The following is a 20601-nucleotide window of genomic DNA, read 5'->3' on the forward strand; positions in this document are numbered from 1 at the left end:
TCCTCAAGAATCTTATACTTCTCAGAAAATATAGAAAGCTACTATTTATACTTTTCATGCCATTACATCAATGACGGTCTCGTCTCATAAGTACGTATACATTACCCTAAATCATGACCCAATATGATCAGAGTCTTACTAGAAAAGCAAACAAGACTCTACAAATAATATTTAATCTCTTTTAATCTGCAAGGTCATTTTGTAAGTCAGACCGAATTATTACCTTATTTTATCAATGGGTCCATTTTGGCTGATTGAAAATCTAGATGTGTGGATGTGGTGGACTTCTAAGACGATAAATTTTCAAAGTATTTCCTTGTAGGTAGAAATCTAGATTCTGGCTAAGGACTTGAGTTCTGCCTACAAAGCTATATCTTAAACCACCTCTTATTTAGAGATGGTAATTCTATCAGGAGCTTCAGGTGGTAACTCTACTCCTACCTCCATGAAACCTTTTTTCCAAGAAGACAATGTGAAAGTAGGTATATAGCCTTGGAAGGAAAAGAAGAATGGTAGAACCCCAACAAGTAGAATTCAGAGTCTTATTCTATCCTTTCTCATAGAAGATTCCCTTCCATGCCAGTGTGTCTGAGCAGGTAGAGCCAGGAGAGGTGAGCAGGATACTTCATCAGCTTTGAAGGGGATTCAATGAACCCCTAACATCCAAAACCATGTGGAAAACCTTTCAGATAAAACCACTTAGGCATAGGATAAATAAAAGGAAATGATACTCTACTTAGCTTTAGAATTTACTGAAAACTAAACTCATCCATTCAGTCTGACAATACAAATATTTTTCAGAAAGTTAAAACAAAAGGTTCCTAGAGGAAAATTAGAATTTTGTGCATGGTGAGTCCTGTTTGTTTGTTTGGACACAATGTGGATTGTTCAATGGACTTGCAAGCCAGGCATTGGATAGGATTTTATACAATTTCTTATTCCCTCCTCACAGAGGGAATAAGATCCACCCCTTCCTCAACCCCACACCAGGATGAAATGCTACGTGACGCTCTTCCTGGAACTTGATGGGCAAACCATTCCAATCAAACGACTACCCATGTACCCTTCCCAGACATTGGTTGCTAGTCCTCAGCTAACCTGCAGCATGGTTCATCACAGAGGAGAACACACAGGGTGACTGGGGTGCTGTGTTTTGAAACAGTACTGGAGGCCCAAAGAGGCCATTTCACAACTGACTACAGATTAACCACTGTTACAAGGGGCCTCAACCTGCTACATACTAGCTTTGGGGACATTTCTCAGGCTTGGTCAGCTAGCAGGTAGGCCAGCCATGGCATAAGAGCACAATGGCTTCAGAAGTCAAATCATAACTCCTGTTGTTAAAGTGCAGTCTAGGACAAGACTGCTGAGTTAAAGGATGTGATCTCCACAGTGAGATCACAAACGTCCCCAAATGTCCTTTCGCTTGTTGTGCTGACCAATTTGCAAGAACTGAACAATCCCCGAAGTGGGAATTGGATTATAAGCAGAGAGCCCAGCATCTAAATGCCAGCAGTGACTTTCCTTTCCATTTCCCTTTGCTGTTCACACTACACTGCTCATCTCTTACACTCCACTCAACTGTTTCCATTATACCTGCAGTCGATAGCTGTCCAAAAGTACTACATGGAAAATTCCAGAAATAAATAATTCATAAGTCTTAATGTTTTCACAATTACCATCCTCTTCTATTTCTAACTCTTGTTAATCTCTTACTTGCCTATTTTATAAATGAAAATTAATTATAACTATGTATCTATAGGAAAAAACAAAGTATATAAAAGAATGCTATCGGCAAGATCCAGGCCTCCCCTCCCAGGGTCTTGGAATATGTCTTTCTTGGGTCACTGTACAGCACAGAAGACCACACAGGCATACATTACAAAAGCAGACATCTACTTTGTCTTGCTGTCCTCAAGATTATTTCATATGGAAGTGTTCTCAGCATGACTGCTCCTTTCTTTGGTCTGAGTTTGTTTGCCTCTGCCTGCAGAGGCAGTTTTTTTATTTGAGCAGGAAGTTCTCTCAGCAGCTTCTAACAGTTAAATCTATCCCTAAAAACTACCACCCTTCTTCTGAATTCTGAGATACTTTCATTCATACCTTGTAAGCCACTCTGAACTTTGGATTTCTGTTGCTCTCTGGATATAGTTCACCAAAAGGTGCAAACTCGCTCACCTAAGATTCAGTTTTATACATTGCTTTTCAACCGTAAATTCTAGTGAACCCCACCAGCCTGTGTACCAGAAGAGAGAAGGGAAAGAGAGGGGAAGAATGTGAAAAAAAGATAAAAGAAGTTTGGTAAAAATCGAAGAAGGAAGCTGTGATCAAGATCAAGATCAAGGGCTGGGAGTTTGGCCTAGTGGTTAAAGTGCTTGCCTAGCATGCATGAAGACTCGGGTTCGATTCCTCGGTACCACATACATAGAAAAAAAAAGCCGGAAGTGGTGCTCAGGCTCAAGTGGTAGAGCTCTAGCCTTGAGAAAGTCCAAGTACAGTGCTCAGGCCCTGAGCTCAAGCCCAGGACTGGCAAAAAAAAAAAAAAAAAAAAAAAAAAAAAAAGATCAAGATCAAGTTTGGGGATGATAAGGATAAATCAAAGAATATTCCTCAAACTCAAAAAATGTCACATGCACACTGAATTAATATCTGTTATTCACATCGGCTCAAACTGTTGTGGCTGTAGTATCTCAATAGAATTGTTTTAAAAATCAATATTCTAATTATAAAATTATTAAAATGCAATCAAATAGTGTATATTGCATGTTTATCATCATTAATTTTACTAAGCATAGTAAAATTATAGGAAATGCTACCCCTCATTTGGGGTATGAAAACCTAAGCAAACAGAGTCACTTTAAAAAGAGTTCAACTCACCCCAGAACCTTGGTCAAAATGCCCTTTTCTTTAGACACAGGGAACCATCTCTAACCAGATAAGGCCCTCCTATTTTTAATTTGATTATGCTATGCATGACGTGACAATATATGAATTACTAACCAATCACCTTTAGATCTCAATATACAAGATGGATGTGGTTTTTGACCAGTTCTCAGAAATCCTGGGTGACTAATTTCAGGGATGGTCAACTTCTATCACTCACCGGAAATTCAACTGTCAAATGGCCATAAGTTAAGAATAGAGCTCAGTCCTCAAGACTGCTCCCAGTCCTGTGGGACAAAAAGAAATCTTCCCTGATTCTTATAGACCCAAGTCCAATAGCATCACCAAACAAACTCGATAGCTCTTATTTTGAACTCTAGAAATTAACCCAATAAAAGAAAGACTCTCAAGAGACACAGAAGCAATCTGATGGACAGAACTATTTTCTTTGGAGCAAAGGACTGTGGGACTTGGGGTGTCCCCTGCTGTGTCGGTACTCGGTGGTCCATCTGCAATGAATGGCTGAGGCCTCGTCCTCAATGTCTCCTCCAGATTCATACTCTTCATCCACTGCATAGAACAGGGGCTTCGGCCTCAAAAACAGCCTCCGGCTTCTGCCGTCATACACTTCTCCGGTGCGGCCAAAGTGGTAGGCCTTGCCTTCTCTGTGTAAGCTCTTCATTGGAATCATTTCTTGTGTCAGTCGTCTTTCCTGAAGGGATCCTGTTCGAGAATGTGAGCTAAACACAATGGATGGGTATCCTGGATCGCTGCCATCATCGTCATCTAGGAAAACATTGGGAGAAGAAAGGGAGAGAACATGTGAAATCGGCGTTAGTGATTTTAATACAGGTGGCCAAAACTGAGGGGAAGCAAGCCCTTCTGAGGTCCCAGTCACTACTCTAGGAGGGTCAAGGGACAAATTCTACATGAAATGTTTGCAATCTAGGCATCAAAGGCAGTCTCTGGAAAGTGAGTAAAGTAGTGGCCACTTACAAGGTCAGGTTAAACGGCCAAGGACATAAATCACAAAACACCACACTGCTGCTCCGCTGGGAACTAAAGGCTCACGCCTGTAATCCTAACACCTCCAGAGGCTGAGATCCGAGAATCACAGTTCAAAGCCAGCATCGGCAGGACAGTTTATGAGACTCTTGTCTCTCATGAATCAACACAAAGCCAGAAGCAGAGCTATGGCTTAAGTGGTAGAATACCAGCCTTGAACAAAAACGTTAAGGGACAGCATCTAGGTCCTGAGTTCTAACCTCAGTACAGACACAAAACAAAATAAAGCATAAAACTGTTACTCTGACTTCTCAAAGGCCAACTGAAACGGAAGGTTACATGGGATTGCCACTTCTTTTTCTTTTCATTTGTGCTGGGCCTAGGGTTTGAACTCGGGACATGCATGTTGTCCTGGAGCTTTCTACCTCCTTAGCACTCTACTACTTGAGCCACAGATCCACATGTGTTTTTTAAATTTGATGGGTTAATTGGGAATCAGGGTCTCACAGAGCTTTCTGCCTGGGCTGGCTTGGAACCACCATCCTCAGATCTCAGTTTCCTGAGAAGGTGGAAATTGTGATAACAGATATGAGCTACCAGTGCCTGGCTTGCTTTCCTTCCCCCTCCCCTTTCTTTTTCTCTTCTTTCTCCTTGCTGGAAAGTAGAGGGTAACTTGATCCTGCATTGTCCAGAGCAGGAACAGTGGATGCCTCTGTCACCCCCAACCCCACACCTCCCCTCAGTGTTTTTCTACACATTCTGGCTGATTGGCAGCTTTGACTTCTGAGCCTGGGCACTGGGGGCTGGTAGAGAATTGAGGTAGATCTTCTGTTCAAGGCAAGGCAGAGCTTAACCATAGGAATGAGACAACACACAGCATTTGGAAACTCAGCTCCAAACAGCAGCATTTTCTGTTACTCTTCACGTTTAAAAAAAATGTTGTAAAATACATAATAAATGTAATATATCCATGTTTAAAAACTGATCATTTAAGCCAGGTACCACTGACTCAGGTTTGTGATCCTAGCTACTTGCTCAGGAAGTTGAGATCTGAGGACTGCAGTTCAAAGCTAGCCTGGGCAGGAAAGTCCATGAGACTCTTATCTCCGATTAGCTAGCAAAAAGCAGGAACTGAGCTATGGCTCAAGCCCTGAACTCAAGCCCAGGACCACAGGCATATACATGAGTATGTGCATGCGTACATGTGCCTATACACACATGTGCATGCATGAATACACACACACACACACATACCCTCTCACACAAACAGACACACACACACATTGACTTTTTACTTTTTATTTTTTGTCTGTTATGGGACTTGAACTCAAGGCCTGGGCACTGTCCCTCAACTCTTCAACTCAAGGCTACCACCCTACTCCTCGAGCCACAGAGCCACTTCTGGTTTCCCAGTGATTAAGTGGAGATAAGAGTCTCACAGTCCTTGTAGTGCCCAGGCTGGCTTTGAACTGCAATCCTCAGATCTCAGCCTTCTATAATCTAAGTACCCTAAGTATCTAGGATTACAGACATGAACCACAGTGCCCAGCTCATTGACTTTTTAAAGGGACATTTCAAATGGCATTAAGAGCATTCATACTTTTGTTAATTTGTCACCACTCTGTCTCCAGAGCTGTGTCATAGATCTCAGTCTGCCTGGGATTTTAGCAGCCTTAGGACATGCAAAGGATTACAAATGACAATCTTGCTACTTGCAACACAAGTGAGTCCCAGACACAAATAATACCTTGGAAGATATGTGTGGGTCCTTTACAAGCCAGCATGAACACTGCCAGAAGCCTGGCATGGTGGCTCACACCTAAAATCCTAGCTACTCAGGAGGCTGAGATCTAAGGATCAAGAATCAAAGCCAGCCCAGGCACAGAAAGATCTGAGACACTTATCTCCAATTAACCTCTAGAAAATGGAGGCAGGGTTTGGCTCATATCTATTCTTAGAAGCCCGAGCTCTGAGAACCAAGGTTCAAAGATAGACTAAGAAAAAAAAGTCAATGAGGATCCTCTCCAATTAACTAGCAAAAACCTAGAAATGGAGATGTGGCTCAAGTGGTAGAGTTGCCAGCCTTCAGTGAAAAATTCCTGAGAGTACACAAGGCCCTGAGTTCACATCCCAATACCAACACACATACATACACACAAACACACACACACACACACACACACACACACACACACACACACATCTTCAATGTAACTCTAAAATTCTGCATGCATAGTTTCTTGAATTTCCAATGTCATTTAAAAAGGCTTAACAAATTCGGAGATTCAAAATAGATAACATGTGATAGTCTATATATTATATGCCATTTTTCACCAAAAGCATCAAATAATTTAAATGCACATTTAAAACATGCAACTTAGCTTTTATTAATAATAAGCTATTTCAGATAATTTAAGAATTTCATGTAAGTGTTCAATGGAAAAGCTTTGATTTGTAAATTTTGTGAAGTCTTTTCTGTGAATATGAACTAGCTTCATCTTTTATGTACCTTTCAAATACAGATCAAAAAATTATGTCCCTTAACCTGATGTTCCTCTTTGTATAAATTAGAAACTAGGAATCATTGTTACTTTTTTTTTTTGGTCAGTCATGGGACTTGAACTCTGGGCCTGGGCATTGTCCCTGAGCTCTTCAGCTCAAGGCTACCGCCCTACCCCTGGAGCCACAGTGCCACTTTCCATTTTCTAGTTAATTGGAAATTAAGAGTCTCACAGACTTTAGTTGCAGGGTGGGCTCTGAACTATAATCCTCAGATCTCAGCCTCTTGAGTAGCTAGGCCCATTGTTACATTTTTAAATAGCTGAAAGAATTAAAAGAAAATAATACTTCATGTCAAGTAACAGTTATATAAAATTTGAATTTCAGTGTTTATAAATAAATTTTGAATTGCAACACTAAAAGAAAATCTTTTCTTCCTGTTTTTATAAGTCCTTATATAAAAATTATGTTTTTCACCTTTTGGCTAACAATCCATCATATGCTTACCCTCTGACTCTAACAGAAAGACATACAACAACCAAATGTCAGTTTACCTGCGGATTCCTCTGCCCTTGCTTCTCTCCTTGCTGGCTGAGAATGGCTGTAGGGGAAGGAGAGGTAGCGAATGTTTTTGGTGCCAGCCTGTGTGTAGAAATATAAAGCAGAATGAGATGTGACAATTAGAGCCTTACCATGACAAATACAGTGAAGAACACAGACATATATACCATGACATCTTGCTTTGATTATTGGCTTCTAGTTACTTGGGTTGAAAGAAAGCAGAATGCTTCAGACTTCTGTGTCTAGTTCCCTTCCCTCTCATGTGAACCATTCTCAGTTATTCCCACAGTCCCTCGGAAATAAGAATCAATATTAGGGTTCACTCTAGACTCAACCTCCATACAGAAATATCAGTTCGATTGGTATGACATGCCCTGCTCAAGTAGGAAGAGTTCAGGTGTATTTCACATCTCAGGTGATCTGAAGAGGATGTCCATGAGTCTTGGCAAGGACAGATCCCTCCTTACAGCCCTCATACAGGGACGGAGGCTTTAGTCTCCAAAAGGAACCCCAGAGATATTCAACACCCAGCCACTGTTAGGTCTGGTTGAGGATTCAGCCTATACCAGAAGACAATTCATTGCTATTTATTTCCTAGGCAGATATCCAGAAGACCTGGAACCAGGGAGGGGAGATTGCCTTTATGTCCCATCTTCTCTTGTCTTTGCCTATCTTTGGCATCAGCCTGTGGCTGGTGGCCAGTCACCCTTCGAAGCCCAAGGTATCAGATGATAAACATATCAGACTGAAGCATGTTCCATGCCAGTGATCTCCACATACCGGCTCTCCCCAGGGCAAGCTGTGGCCTTTTCTCATACTTTCTCTCAAGGTGTTCTGGCGGCGGATCAGAATCTCTTTAGCCTGCTTGTCACTTGATTGGGGCTTGAGGCTGTATTTGTTGTAGGACAGGGTCTACAGAGAGACAGGATTGACAGGTAAGAACTCCTATAGTGTGGCATTCAGACCCAGGTAGCCTCAGGCACCAAGCACTTGTGCTAGACCCTCCTGAGAAAAAATGTGTGAGCTGAATTCAAGCCTTAGGACCCACCCATGGCCTTCCGTAGTCCCTACAACAGCCGCAGCACATACAAGTACTCAGAGTTTGCTTGCATACCACCCTTCTCTCCCATGTGGAGATTGAATGCCAGACCAGTGGCTTCTAAGCACTTTGATTTAATGGATAAGAATGATATAAAAACACTGTAAATTTCCACTGGGTAGCTACTTTTTAATTTTACTAAGAAAGTAAGTACACATCCCCTTCCCTCCAAAATTAACTAGTTTCTGAAAGGAAGAAAGCTTTGTATACTTTTTAAAACTGAATTGATTATCAGCTTATGATGAATTTTTTTCTCTCTCCCTCTCATCCCAGAGCAATGGAAAATGGAGATGGGCCAGGGGCTGAGAGGTTCCTTAAACTAACATCTGTAGGACTCTTACCTAGTACTTCTTCCCTTGTTTCCCACCCAGGTTCATCAATGAATGCCCAGTTTTCTCGGGTCAAGAGGACAAGAGGATTGGGAGTGCAGGTATTAATCTTATCAACTGTTGGATACATCATTCCAGTTGCAATAGAATGAATACTCTATATGCCAAGTGACACGGCCAAAACACAGGGCTCTTTTTTTCAAATGACACTGAAATGCTCAAATATTTAGGAGAGATCTTTCCTGTTTACCTCTTAGCACCCCAAGAAGCAAGTATTGCAGGCATATGTCACTTCTAACTAATTGCCATATTTTGACAATAATTTGGCCAAGAAATAAATTATAAATGTAAGGTCTGCCGAAAGGAAACTCCACGCAGTTCAGGAGAAGAGGGTTTACTGTATGAGGAAAGAGCAGACTCCTGCCACCCAAGATGGAGTCGGGCCAGCAAGAGAGCTTAGGGCGGGAAGTGAGAGATTATACAGGGGGAGGGGTACAGACACAGCGGAAGTGGATGTGATCTCAGAGGATGGGGAAATACCTCAGTGGGGACCTCCCACTGCCCCCAGGCATGCCAGTTGCCAAGGTTACAGGGGCTGGGTGGGGATTTCCAGGGTGCAGGGGGAGAGAGCCAAGGGAAGAAGTCGTTTCTTCTAGTGGGACCTAACAATAAAGACAGTGTAAAACATGGATTCTTACTTCCTACCTTTAAAGACAAGCCTTAACCTTTGAAAGTATGTTTTGTACACTTAAATATTTTAAAAGAATATAAGGCTAACTACCATTGAAATAGTTAATAAATAACTGGGCACTGGTGACTCACACTTCTCATCCTAAGTACCCAGGAGTCTCAAATCTAAGGGTGAAGGCTTAAAGTCTGTCCAAGAAGAAAATTCTGTGACATTAACCAGAGCAAAGTTAGAAGTGGAGGTGTGGCTGAAATGGCAGAGTGCCAGCCTTGGGAAAAAGAGCCAAATAAGAATAAGATGGTCTAAATCCAAGCTGCAGTACTGGCACAAAACATTAGTGATTAAGAGTCAGAATATATAAATAATATATATATATATAATTTTCCATCATTGCTAAAGTTATATAAACCTCAATTCAGTGTGTGGGCATACATGTGTGTGTGTGTGGTATGGTGTGCATTTATTGCTGGAAGCTATTTCCTACCCCTAGACTTAGAAGGAGGAAGCACATTAAGCAACATCTTGATATTTTGAGTTGTATTTTGCCTCAACAAATCATTTTTTCTTATTTTGAACATCATCAGGGAGCCTAAAAACATCTATACATGTGGTATGCGTGCTTGTGTCTTCTTTCTCCTCCAGTTTTAGCCCATTGTGAAAAACTTGAAGTCTGTCCCCCATCACCTCCACATGAGAACCTTGAGTTCAGTGGTAGAAAATGCTTTACATTACATTGTGCAGTGTCCTAAAGCCTGGGACACCCTTTGCTGTGGAGAACAAAAATTGAGCAAATTGAAATGAGATAAACACATTCCTTTCTTCTTTTGGAAGTATATAGAAATTCTGAAAGTAGTTTGATCATGTAACCTGCCCCAGGGACCAAACATAGTATGTGACTTTCCTTAAGCTTGGACTGAGAATGATTTTATTTTGTTCTAAGGGTAGAAGAGCATGTCTGAGTCTCCACCCCACTCTGTTCCACTGAACTTGCCCTGCTGTTATCCCAGTGACTATTTCCAGACATTTATCTCTCTCAACCTCCCAGCCCCATGATTCCAACCTAGACCTGTTGAGGGGAAGGGTTTCCCACAGATATGACTTGAAGACTGAGTAGAACTCTTTGGTTTCACATCAACTGTGTCTTACCATCTCCCAGAGTCCAACTCTGAATTCATCCTGGCTCTTCCCTGAAGTGACTCCTGCCTCCTGCCTCCAATGTAAGACTCTTTCAAAGCAAAAACAAGAAATGTCCTACTACCAGGCCTGGAGATATCACCTGGGTGTGAAGACTTCAGATGGTTATTTACAACATTCTTGGGTCAACTCTTAAAAACATAGATTATTCTCTTTAAAAAGCAGATAGATATACAGTTGTCTGAAGTTGTGTTTTCAGGATGGTTTTCCCTTCAAGAAAACCAAAGGACCAGGGAAGAAGAGAAGATTCTCATGGTCCTTAGAAAGCTGGAGTTAGGAAGGAAGGAAGACAAGACATGAAGAAGCTGGTGAGTAGTGATATCAAATGGTGGACAGTAGAAGCTAAAAAGACCTCCCATGATTAATTTAAAAGTGAATTTTATTCTTTGTCCATGTTCTTCTCATTTGACACCCCAGGGTCATAAGAGATAAATACATGAGGTTAGCACAAATTTGGGAGCAACCCAGAAGGGACTTGCTGCATAGCTCAGGTAGGAAATCTCTGGAGGAGAGATAGAGGAGGAAATTCATAAAAGAAGAAGGGGTTATCTGGGAATCCAAACCAGGGAAGGAGGAAGAGTGTGGGCTATGGACTATTTCAAACTGGATTAGAGTTTCAAGATGCCTACCTACACTTCTGAACCTTTCCTTTCATTCACTGAAGTGGTGGAAAAGCTGAATACCAGGTGTCTTGTGAGCCCTGGCCCTCATTAACCAGGAAGTACTGATCTATTTACTGAAACAGTTTCACTTGGACTGATTTGAAGGCTATGGAATTTGCTCTACATGTCATTGTATCTGACCTACATTCCTTCAGCTGGTCTTGAGCTTTTCCCTGACTCCAGTCCCTCAGTCACTGAACTTTCTGAAATAGGACACCACTGAACACTCACTTTCACTGAATTATGTAAGTCTGGAGTCCTGGAAAGATTGTCACATAGATGGCTGCTTTGTGTTTTTGACTGGGATTCATTGTGTGACCTTGAAAAAGCTGGATCATTAGCTGCACTCACCCCAGTATCTGCTAACTGACAATGAAGACTAGTATTGACTAGTATTTTAATCCCATTAAAATGATGATCATAACCACAAAATCACAATGAACATATACAAAAGAAGCCCAAGAATCAGGATTCACAACTGAGTCTTCAAACTTAGAAAACTTTTATATGGATGGCATTTGCTTAACTGTTTTTTGGTCAAAGTTTCTGAAGGTCATACCCATTGTCCCCATAAATATTCTCATGTATACATTGTGTTATTTCCTAAGAACAAATACATTACATTTCAGCCCCATTTTCAAACTAAAATTAAGATGCTGAATCCCTCTCTTATTCTGGCTTTCAAGATTATAAAATCAATAATCTCACCTAAATGAACTCAACTTTTCATCTTTCATCCCATTTATTATATTCCACACCACAGAGACAACTCAGCAGTCATTAGTTTCATCTTTGATTCTGAGGGGACTGTGTGCCTGTCTCGCCTTTGGAGTAAAGGAGGGCCCACCAGTCCTGGAAAATCCAAGCCCCATAAGTGGAGCAGCCTGACCCCTACAGACAGCAACTGATCTCTCCTTCTACCACAGGTGCCAAGTTTGCAGGAGAAACATAACAATTACCTTTCTGTTCTCTAAAGCCAAGCGGAGAGAACTCATTCAGCAGAAAGCTGCTTTAGCAAGGACAATGTGAACAGGAACAGATTCCTGAAGGGACTGGTTCCAAGAACAGATGCAGGGGCCAGGCAGGCAGCCCATACATACCCTCTGTCGAACTTGGTACATGTTGTGTGTCAGAATGTCTCTCATGGACTCCACATCTTCAGGAGAAAGACGTTTGATTCCCTGTATCCGCTGGGCCCTGTAAAGATCAGTGGAGAAAATCTGAGGGTTTGTCTTCCACATTGGCAAGAAGCACCACAGAAACATGAACTGTCTTGACCTGTTGTGACAACTCTTAAGTGAAATGCACATCACCTTTCTACTATTTTAACAAACTCGCCTGAGTTGTCACAATTTGAGTTCTGACTTAAATTTTAAAAAATATTATTCTTTTTAGTTTTCTTGTGGTAATGACCCTGAGTTTTTTTTTTTGCCAGTCCTGGGCTTGAGCTCAGGGCCTGAGCACTGTCCTTGGACTTTCTCAAGCCTAGAACTCTACCACTTGAGCCTCAGCACCATTTCTGGCTGTTTTTCTATGTATGTGGTACCGAGGAATCGAACCTGGGTCTTCGTGCATGCGAGGCAAGCACTCTACCATTAGGTCAAACTTCTGGCCCAACTCTGACCTATTTTTTAAAAAAGGGATTCATGGTAATGACCACTAACTAATATTTGACTCCCAAAGTATCACAAGTTGGAAGATTTGTAGAATACATTACACATCAGTTGTCAGAAATTATATTGAAAATGAAATTCCAATAATCAACAGTTGTTACATTAAGCAGAAATAAATTATTCAAAGACATTAATTCTTTATTAATCCTGTGCTTGATCTCGTTGTGGTCAGGTGATTAGCAGACCAGTGCCACCAATATATCACATTTTGAGAACTGCTGTTATAAGAGATAGAGATGTTACATGAGTGGTTTTATCTTCGGATGATACCTGTAGGGATTTTAATTGGGTTAAGAAATCATTTCAAAACTTGAAATCACATCAATTTAAACTATGAAAGTTGGTTCAGCAATGGCACCATAAACCCCCAGGGGAGTATAAAACTGAGATCATGTTCAGAGTACTAGTCAATGCATAATTGTCCTGAGGGGACTTTTAGGTCTGAACATTGATTTTGGAAGAATTTTCCCATGGCAAGTGTATTTTATTACATTTTGTTACATTACTGGCAGTAATTTTTTTTTGCCAGTACTAGTATCTGAACTCAATGCCTGCAATCTGCTCGGCTTATTTGCACAATTGGTGCTTTAGTGTTGGAACCATGCCTTTAGCCCAGCTTTTGCTGATTATTTTGGAGATGGAGTATTACAAACTTTTCTGCCAAAGCCAAATGATCTTCTAGATTTCAGCTTCCTGAGTGGCTTGAACTGCAGACATGAGCCAATAGCACTCACCTAATATATTGAAAACATTTTTATTACACTAGAAATATGCATTCATTGTAGAACATAAAAACAAAAAGAAAAGGGATTCTCATCCTAGAACTCATTTGGATATCAAATGGAAAAAATTTCGTTCCTAATAAACTTTCCTAACATTTTCACTAGAAAGCAGAAAGAAATAAGGAAAGTTAAGTCTTTCCCTTAATACTTCTTAACATTTTTAATATCTTCAAGCATCCTGCCTTATGCCCTCGTGGAATTTTTGTATGTGTGTGTCTCTTTGTAGTGATTTTTAGAGTTCTGATAACCTCAGTATTGGCTTTCCATGTGTTCTTAGGATAATGATCACATTTCAATAAGGAGTTAGTTTCAATGCAGGACACCGTCAAGAATTTTCTTCCCCAAAGGTAGTAGCACTACAGCCAGAAATCTCTGAAAGTAATGTGCAACTGGTAATATATCTTTAAAGAGCTGGATACTGGATATCATAGTATGCCATGATTTTATTTAGAAATGCTATCTGTAGATTATTCTTTATACAGACTCACTGAAATCAGAGTTTCGCTGCAAATGTCACCTGTATGGGTACTCAGTTACCTCCCTTGGTAATACAAACATTATTATCAGGGCATTTTAATCTAACTCCAAATAAAATTTATTCTGATTTAGGTGCGCTCACATGCTGTCACGATCTGAACACATTCTTTTGTTATGGAAGGTGTAATGTACTGCTAAACAGAAACACCAGCTACTCAAACAGTTTCATTTTTTGTGTTCATAGTAAAACAAATAAGAAAAACCAACTGATAAAAGGAACCACAGTGTGGAACTGGATATGGCAGTCGACCAAACTTGGCACCATTTCCAGCTTATAATTGACCACTCAGGGAAAGTCCAGACCAATTAAATCCATTCAGGCTACTGACTAGAATGAGTAACAGGGTGTCTCAAAGGCATCCCCTCATCCTGATCGGCACACAGAAGCTTGCAGAAGCATGGTGAACTCAAGTGAGGTGACACATGGAGCTTTCTCCCCCATGCCTCAAATGCTCACATCATCAGAATGGGAAAAACACAGTCCCTAGGAAAACTAAATGAGTGAGGATGTCAAGATCAAACAATGTGAATAGCAATCTTGGCCACTTGTCTCTGGAGCATTTGTGTGTGATTAATATTTCCTTTATGGTAAATAGTCACCTTAAGAAAAGTACAATCATTCTTTTATGGTCACTAAAGTGAAACTTGGATAATATGAATTCAAATGTATTTGAATACAAAGTTCATACTTCTATAACTTCCTCCTTCCCTCCTTTCCTCTGTTTTCTTTGCCTCCCTTTCTTCTTTCCTTCCTTTTTATTTTTTTTTTCTGGTTGTAGGGCTTTAAGTCTAGGCCTAGGCATGGTATCTGAGCTCTTCAACTCAAGACTAGCACTCTACCACTTTGACCCTCAGTGCCATTTCTGGTTTTCTGGTGGTTAATTGGAGATAAGAGCCTCACAGACTTTTCTACCTGGGCTGGCTTTGAACTGTGATTCTTAAATCTCACTCTCTTGAATTGCTAGGATCTATAAGGATTTGTAAAGAAGGATTTCCTTCTTTCTCTTTCAGTGAGGTACCTGAGGTACTATACAATTTTGAGAAGTTCTACAGCCAGGGACCAGTGGCTCATGCCTATAATCTGAGCTACTCAGGAGGCTGAGATCTGAGGATTACAGTTTGAAGCCAACCCTGGCAGGAATGTCCCTAAGATTCTAATCTCACTTGAGCTGTGGCTCAAATAGTAGCACGCTAGCTATCCTTGAATACAAAAGCTCAGGGACAGCCAGCACTCAGGTCCTCAATTCAAACCCAATGATTGACAAAAATAAATTTCAACTGAATATTATATACATACATAGCATAATTGCCAAAGATCAAATCATGTAACCTGAGTCACTTAGAAGAGTACAGGTTGACATAGCTTAGCTATGAAATCTGTGGATAGAGCATGTGTAGATGACTGGCAATCTGATGCATCTTGCTGACAACGTTGGTACCAGGCACTCTGTGTGTAAGTCTGCTTTGTGTCCTTTACAAAAGCCTCCAGGATGTGCAGCCTTAAGATGAGGGCTATGGCTGAGTAAAAATGCACAACATTCAGTTGTTGAAGTGAAAATTGCATCAGAGAATACATCTGAAAGTCTGCCTTGTAAGAACACAGAAAGGTGAACTTATACCTGTTGTTACATGATCAAGTAAAATTTAAAAATTTTCAATGAAATTATTTATGCTTAAAAAATAAAGGATCCAGGGCCAGGAACTTGGCCTAGTGGTTAAAGTGCTTGCCTAGCATGCATGAAGACCCGGGTTCAATTCCTTGGTACCACATATATAGAAAAAGCTGGAAGTGGTGCTGAGGCTCAAGTGGTAGAGCTCTAGCCTTGAGAAAGTCCAAGGACAGTGCTCAGGCCCTGAGCTCAAGCCCAGGACTGGCAAAAAAATAAATAAATAAAGGATCCAGTACAATTATTTGGGAATTTCAAAATACAATATTTTGAGGATATATAAATTATAGTTCGTTATGCCTTTACATTTATAAATACTTTAATATATCTACAATATTAGACAACAAAATTTTACAGATTCACTATTTTCAATCATTTTAAGCTCCTATCTTCTAATAATTTATTGTATTTAGTTTATTCTATTTTTTGGTCTTTTTTTTGTACTGGAGATTGAACCCAGGACGTTGCACTTGCTAAGCAAGCACTTTGCCACTGAGCTACATCCCAGACCTTTATTTTATTTTGTGCCATTACTGGAACTTGAATTCAGAGCCTGGCCACTGTCATTGGCAATTTTGCTCAAGCTGGCACTCTAACACTTGAATCATACCTATACTTCCAGCTTTTTTGGTAGGTAACTGGAGCTACAAGTCTTACAACCTTTTCTGACAGGCTGGCTTCAAACTTCAATTCTCAGATATAAGCCTCCTATATAGCTAAGATTACAGATGTGAACCACCAGTACCTTTCTATCCTCTGATAATTTCAAACAGCTTACCACCTGTAGATGAGATGATTTATACTTTAAGATAAAACAATATATATATATATACATAGACATATATATATATTCTACCTGTCCCAGAGGGTGGGTTTGTATTTAAAATAACTATAATTTATTCAAAATAACTTTAAATAATAATTATGATGTGTTTTAAAGCAACAGTGTTGCACAGGTTCAACGTGCTCCAACTTGTTGCCACAGACAACCCTGACAGCAGCTTTCTCTAGTAAGTCAAAGAATTTGGAAATCTAAACCTTTCATAGAACAATTGCTTAAACTTCTAAAGACAAGAAATACCTGTCTATTTTATTGTTATCATCTCATGTAGAATAAGAAGCGAGCTGAGTAAGTATTTCTTTTTCTTATTATTGTATGAAAGTTTGTTTTTTTTTTTTTCCTGAATTTAGTCATTTTGATCTTAGGAGAGGAATTCCTTTTACTTGATGTTGCTACAAGGTTTCTAATGAGATCAAATAAAAGGAGTTTAAATATAATAAAGTTGTATCAAACATAAGTTTTAAAATAAGAAAATATTTGATCTTTAATATCTTGAATCAAGGTCTGAAGCAATGATTAACTCAAAGGGAAAAGAGAAGGGCTCCTTTGGTTTAGAAATTGAAGCAGTAGCTTATGTCCTATACAATATAACACAAAGATTTCATACTATGGTTTAGCATGATCCTCATTGGAGATAAGAACTTTTGCATTCCTAGACCAAGTGCTCACATAGCTAGAGAGCAAACCCAACCAGGAAGTTGTTGATAATCTCTACTGTCTGGAGCTGTCCGACTCTCTTGGCCCTTGATCCTTCATCCTTCAGTGGGTAGGTGGAACAGGTCACAGACCAGGGGATCCTAAGGGACGTACCTCCTACATACTTGTGAAGCTCTCAATTTGTTAGGCTTTACATAATGCAATATATTATTATTGTTGTTGATGTTGATGCCCTGACCCTGCTTGAGTATCATGTCTTCTAGTGATGAAGACTAAACTAGAGCTAAGATACAGTTATGAGAGCATAGTAGGGGAGGGGAATCATAAAATTCAATCTTTAAGTGAAACTATGCAGTATTTTAGAAAGGATCTTGGGTGAATAAAATAGCAACATCTGAATGAAAACAAGATTAACATTTCTGAATTTTCCTGTTGCCCCTGGCTCTGCTTATGGCTCAGGATGGCTTGCCAATAAATATTTGTTAGCAACTTTCCCATTTTAGTACCAGAAATTTCCTTAAAGCCATGTGATGAACAGCACAACACAAACAAAGAAGCCACTGAGAATTTCTCCCTAAGAAATAAAGCAGAAAGCTGCTTTCATACTGAGATAACTTTGAAGACACAACATTTGATTTCTTCCTCCAGCCCTGTAAGAAAGCAATGGTGTTTCTGATTCATCGACAGGTAAGGGAGCAAAGTGTCATCTGAAAAACAACACCCAGAATTTGTGACGATTTTATTGCCACCTATTCTTAGCTCTTCTCTCAACTTGCATTTCTAATGTGTGGACATCACAGAAGCTTGTGATCAACAGCTATTATTTGCTGAAGATGACAGCATGGAATGGAGTTGGTGCTCCTTTCCCTAAATATATTTTCTGATTATTTCCCCCAATTTATAAACTGTTCCTTGGAAGACTATGGGGCATTTGGATAAGGTGAATTAATTCTTATTATGTTAAAATAAGTCCTTACAAAAACAATAACATCTTTAAGAAAACAATCTGGCCAGTTTTGAAGGCAACTGATTACAAGATAGTTGAGGAGACAGACCATATTTTAAAGAAAAAAGGGACATAATGATGGAGTTGTATGCATGTCTCTCCATACATCCTGCCTCCGCTTTAACTCCAATTGGTCTTCTGCTCACCAGGAATTCAGACAAATCTCTACTCCTATTCTAAGGTGGTCTCACCAAGGCAAATCTCACCATCTTAGGTGGACCTTGCCCTTAGATACAACTACAATGCATTTTTTCCCTTTAAACAACTCACCAGCTACTACACCTCCCACTACCAACATTTATCCCTTGCTATGACTGAGAGGAGTGTCACTCAAAGGCTCATGTGTCAAAGCTTCATCACCAAGGTAGCAGTGTTTGGAGGCTCCGTAGATCTTTAAGAAGCAGGACCTCATGAGATCGTTTTAGATTATAGGCATAGCTCAAAGGTGTTTGTGGAACCCCAGTTTCTTTCTCTTTCTGATCTCTAGTTCATGGTGAGAACATTCGCTCCAACATGAGTTTGTACATCATGTGCTACTATCACCAAAGGCCCAAACAACTGGATCCACCTGATCTTGGAATTCAATCTCCCTGACTGCAAGCCAAGATAAACCACTCTACTTGATAAGTATTCTGTGTCAGACATTTACAGTGATACAAGGCTGACTGATACATCCTCAAATCCAAGTTGGCATCTCAGAAATCTAACTTGTCTCATTTCCTACAAGGGAAAAGAAGCGACTCATGGGAAAAATATTCTGAGTCCAATGAACAAGGTAAAAGAGTGAAGAGTTCTCCTCAAGAGAATACAGGAAATCTTATAAAATATGCAGCTACTAAGCCAGAAGCAGAGGGCTCATGCCTATAATCCTAGTTATTATAGAGGCAGAGAATCATGGTTCAAAGCCAGCCCATGCAGCAAAGTCTATGAAACTCTAATCTCAGCTAATCATCAACAGGTCAGAAATGGAATTGTGGCTCAAATGGTACAGCACTATGTTTAAGCAAAAACTTCACAGATAGTGACCAGGCCCTAAGTTCATGTGCATGCAAACACACACACACACACACACACACACACACACACACACACACACACACGCTGTCATCCTGTAAATGTACACCTTCCTCTCCCTTAAAGAAAAACATTATGTAACTGCGAGAAGGCAAGTTTGGCTGAAAAAAATCAAATCTCTTCTGAAATATGATGACATGCTGATCAAAGCACAAAAGGCCAGCATTTAAGGAGAGAGAGAGAGTGAGGGGGGGAGAGATCTATATCTATCTATCACACACAATATATCTATCTATAGATATAGATCTGTAGATATCTATAGATAGATATAGATATATTATGTGTGTGTGTGTGTGTGATTCCTTTCTCATTATTATGGTTTAAATACGCATCAGATTCTTATCTCCAGCCCATTCCAAGCTATCAGGAAATCATGGTCCCATCAAGAGATGGACTCTCTTGGGGTGACCCCTGTCAGTTCACTGGGGATGGCCTGTTGAGGGGTATATTGGGACCCCAAGCCTTACTTCTTTGTGAAGTGCCGCCCTAATATGCCAACCCCTCCCCAGGTTCAAAAGCCATTTGGCCAACCAATTGAGACAGAAACTTTCATAACTCTGAGCTCTTCCTGAACATAATTACCATCTTGGGCATTTGTTGCAGTAATGGGAAGTTGATTGAAATACTGCATTTGCCTCTCCTCCATGGTATAAATGGAATCATGGTTAACACTCCCTGGAATTCTGACACTGAAAGTCTAGACCAAGAGCAGATAAGACTTACCGATGGGGTATGGAGAAAGCCGTCGAAGTTAGTATCCCCGTCTCTACCATCTCAATTGCTTGCTTCATTTCCAGCTTTTTGTACAGAGAAACAATGCTTGATTTGGGAAGGTTCTTTCGAATTAGGATTTTCCGTAGATACCTATGATCAAATTTCTTAAACCTAAAATTGAAAACACATTCAGAAATCTTTTATCTCTTGATGTATCCTCTAGGCATATTTCTTTTTTCTTAAAAACAAACTACTGGTGAACTTTGTTCTGAAAAACACCAACATCATAGTTGCCTAGCATTCTTAGCATTTGAATAGATTCTCAAACAAAAAATATACTACTTATGCCTTTTTTTAAAAAAGAAAGAAACAACAGCCTATTGGCCTGAATACATTGAAAAATGAGTAGCAAAAAGAAAGGCACAAACTGCAATTAGGGCCAAAAGTGTGCCTCACTGTGGAACAAGGGAGACCAAGGCCTGCTCAGGGCCAATTGTAAGAGAAGAAATTAAGGGGCTGAGGCTTTTGAACAAGTGTTCCATTCTAATAGCTCATAAGAGCAGCAGCTGTACTTACAGTAATGTTGCCTATTCAACCAGAACCCAATAAGTTTAAATAGCCTGGTAGTTACAGTAGTTTTACCCCATTGTGTTCAGATCACTTTGAATCTTGCCAATTAAGGAGGAGAGGCAAAAAAGCCCACATACGTCCCTGAAGTCTGAATGATGGA

The 20601-nt window shown here is 40.1% G+C and overlaps 1 protein-coding gene across 1 annotated transcript in view; it reads right to left on the reverse strand.

The window, feature by feature from the left end:
- Positions 1-2586: 2586 nt before the first annotated feature.
- The window catches only part of Slc9a4 (solute carrier family 9 member A4), a 49630-nt gene continuing 31615 nt past the window's right edge, over positions 2587-20601 (reverse strand). Inside the window, exons 8-12 of the mRNA XM_090336082.1 lie at positions 19881-20042; positions 12021-12117; positions 7729-7860; positions 6942-7029; positions 2587-3669 (exon numbers count right to left, since the gene is read on the reverse strand). Of these exons, the coding sequence (XP_090192208.1) occupies positions 3323-3669; positions 6942-7029; positions 7729-7860; positions 12021-12117; positions 19881-20042 (826 nt within the window). The 3' untranslated portion in view covers positions 2587-3322. The remainder of the gene's footprint in view (positions 3670-6941; positions 7030-7728; positions 7861-12020; positions 12118-19880; positions 20043-20601) is intronic.

Source organism: Megascapheus bottae, chromosome 7 (assembly GCF_031878675.1).
Source record: "Megascapheus bottae isolate mThoBot1 chromosome 7, mThoBot2.hap1, whole genome shotgun sequence".
Classification (NCBI taxonomy): domain Eukaryota; kingdom Metazoa; phylum Chordata; class Mammalia; order Rodentia; family Geomyidae; genus Megascapheus; species Megascapheus bottae.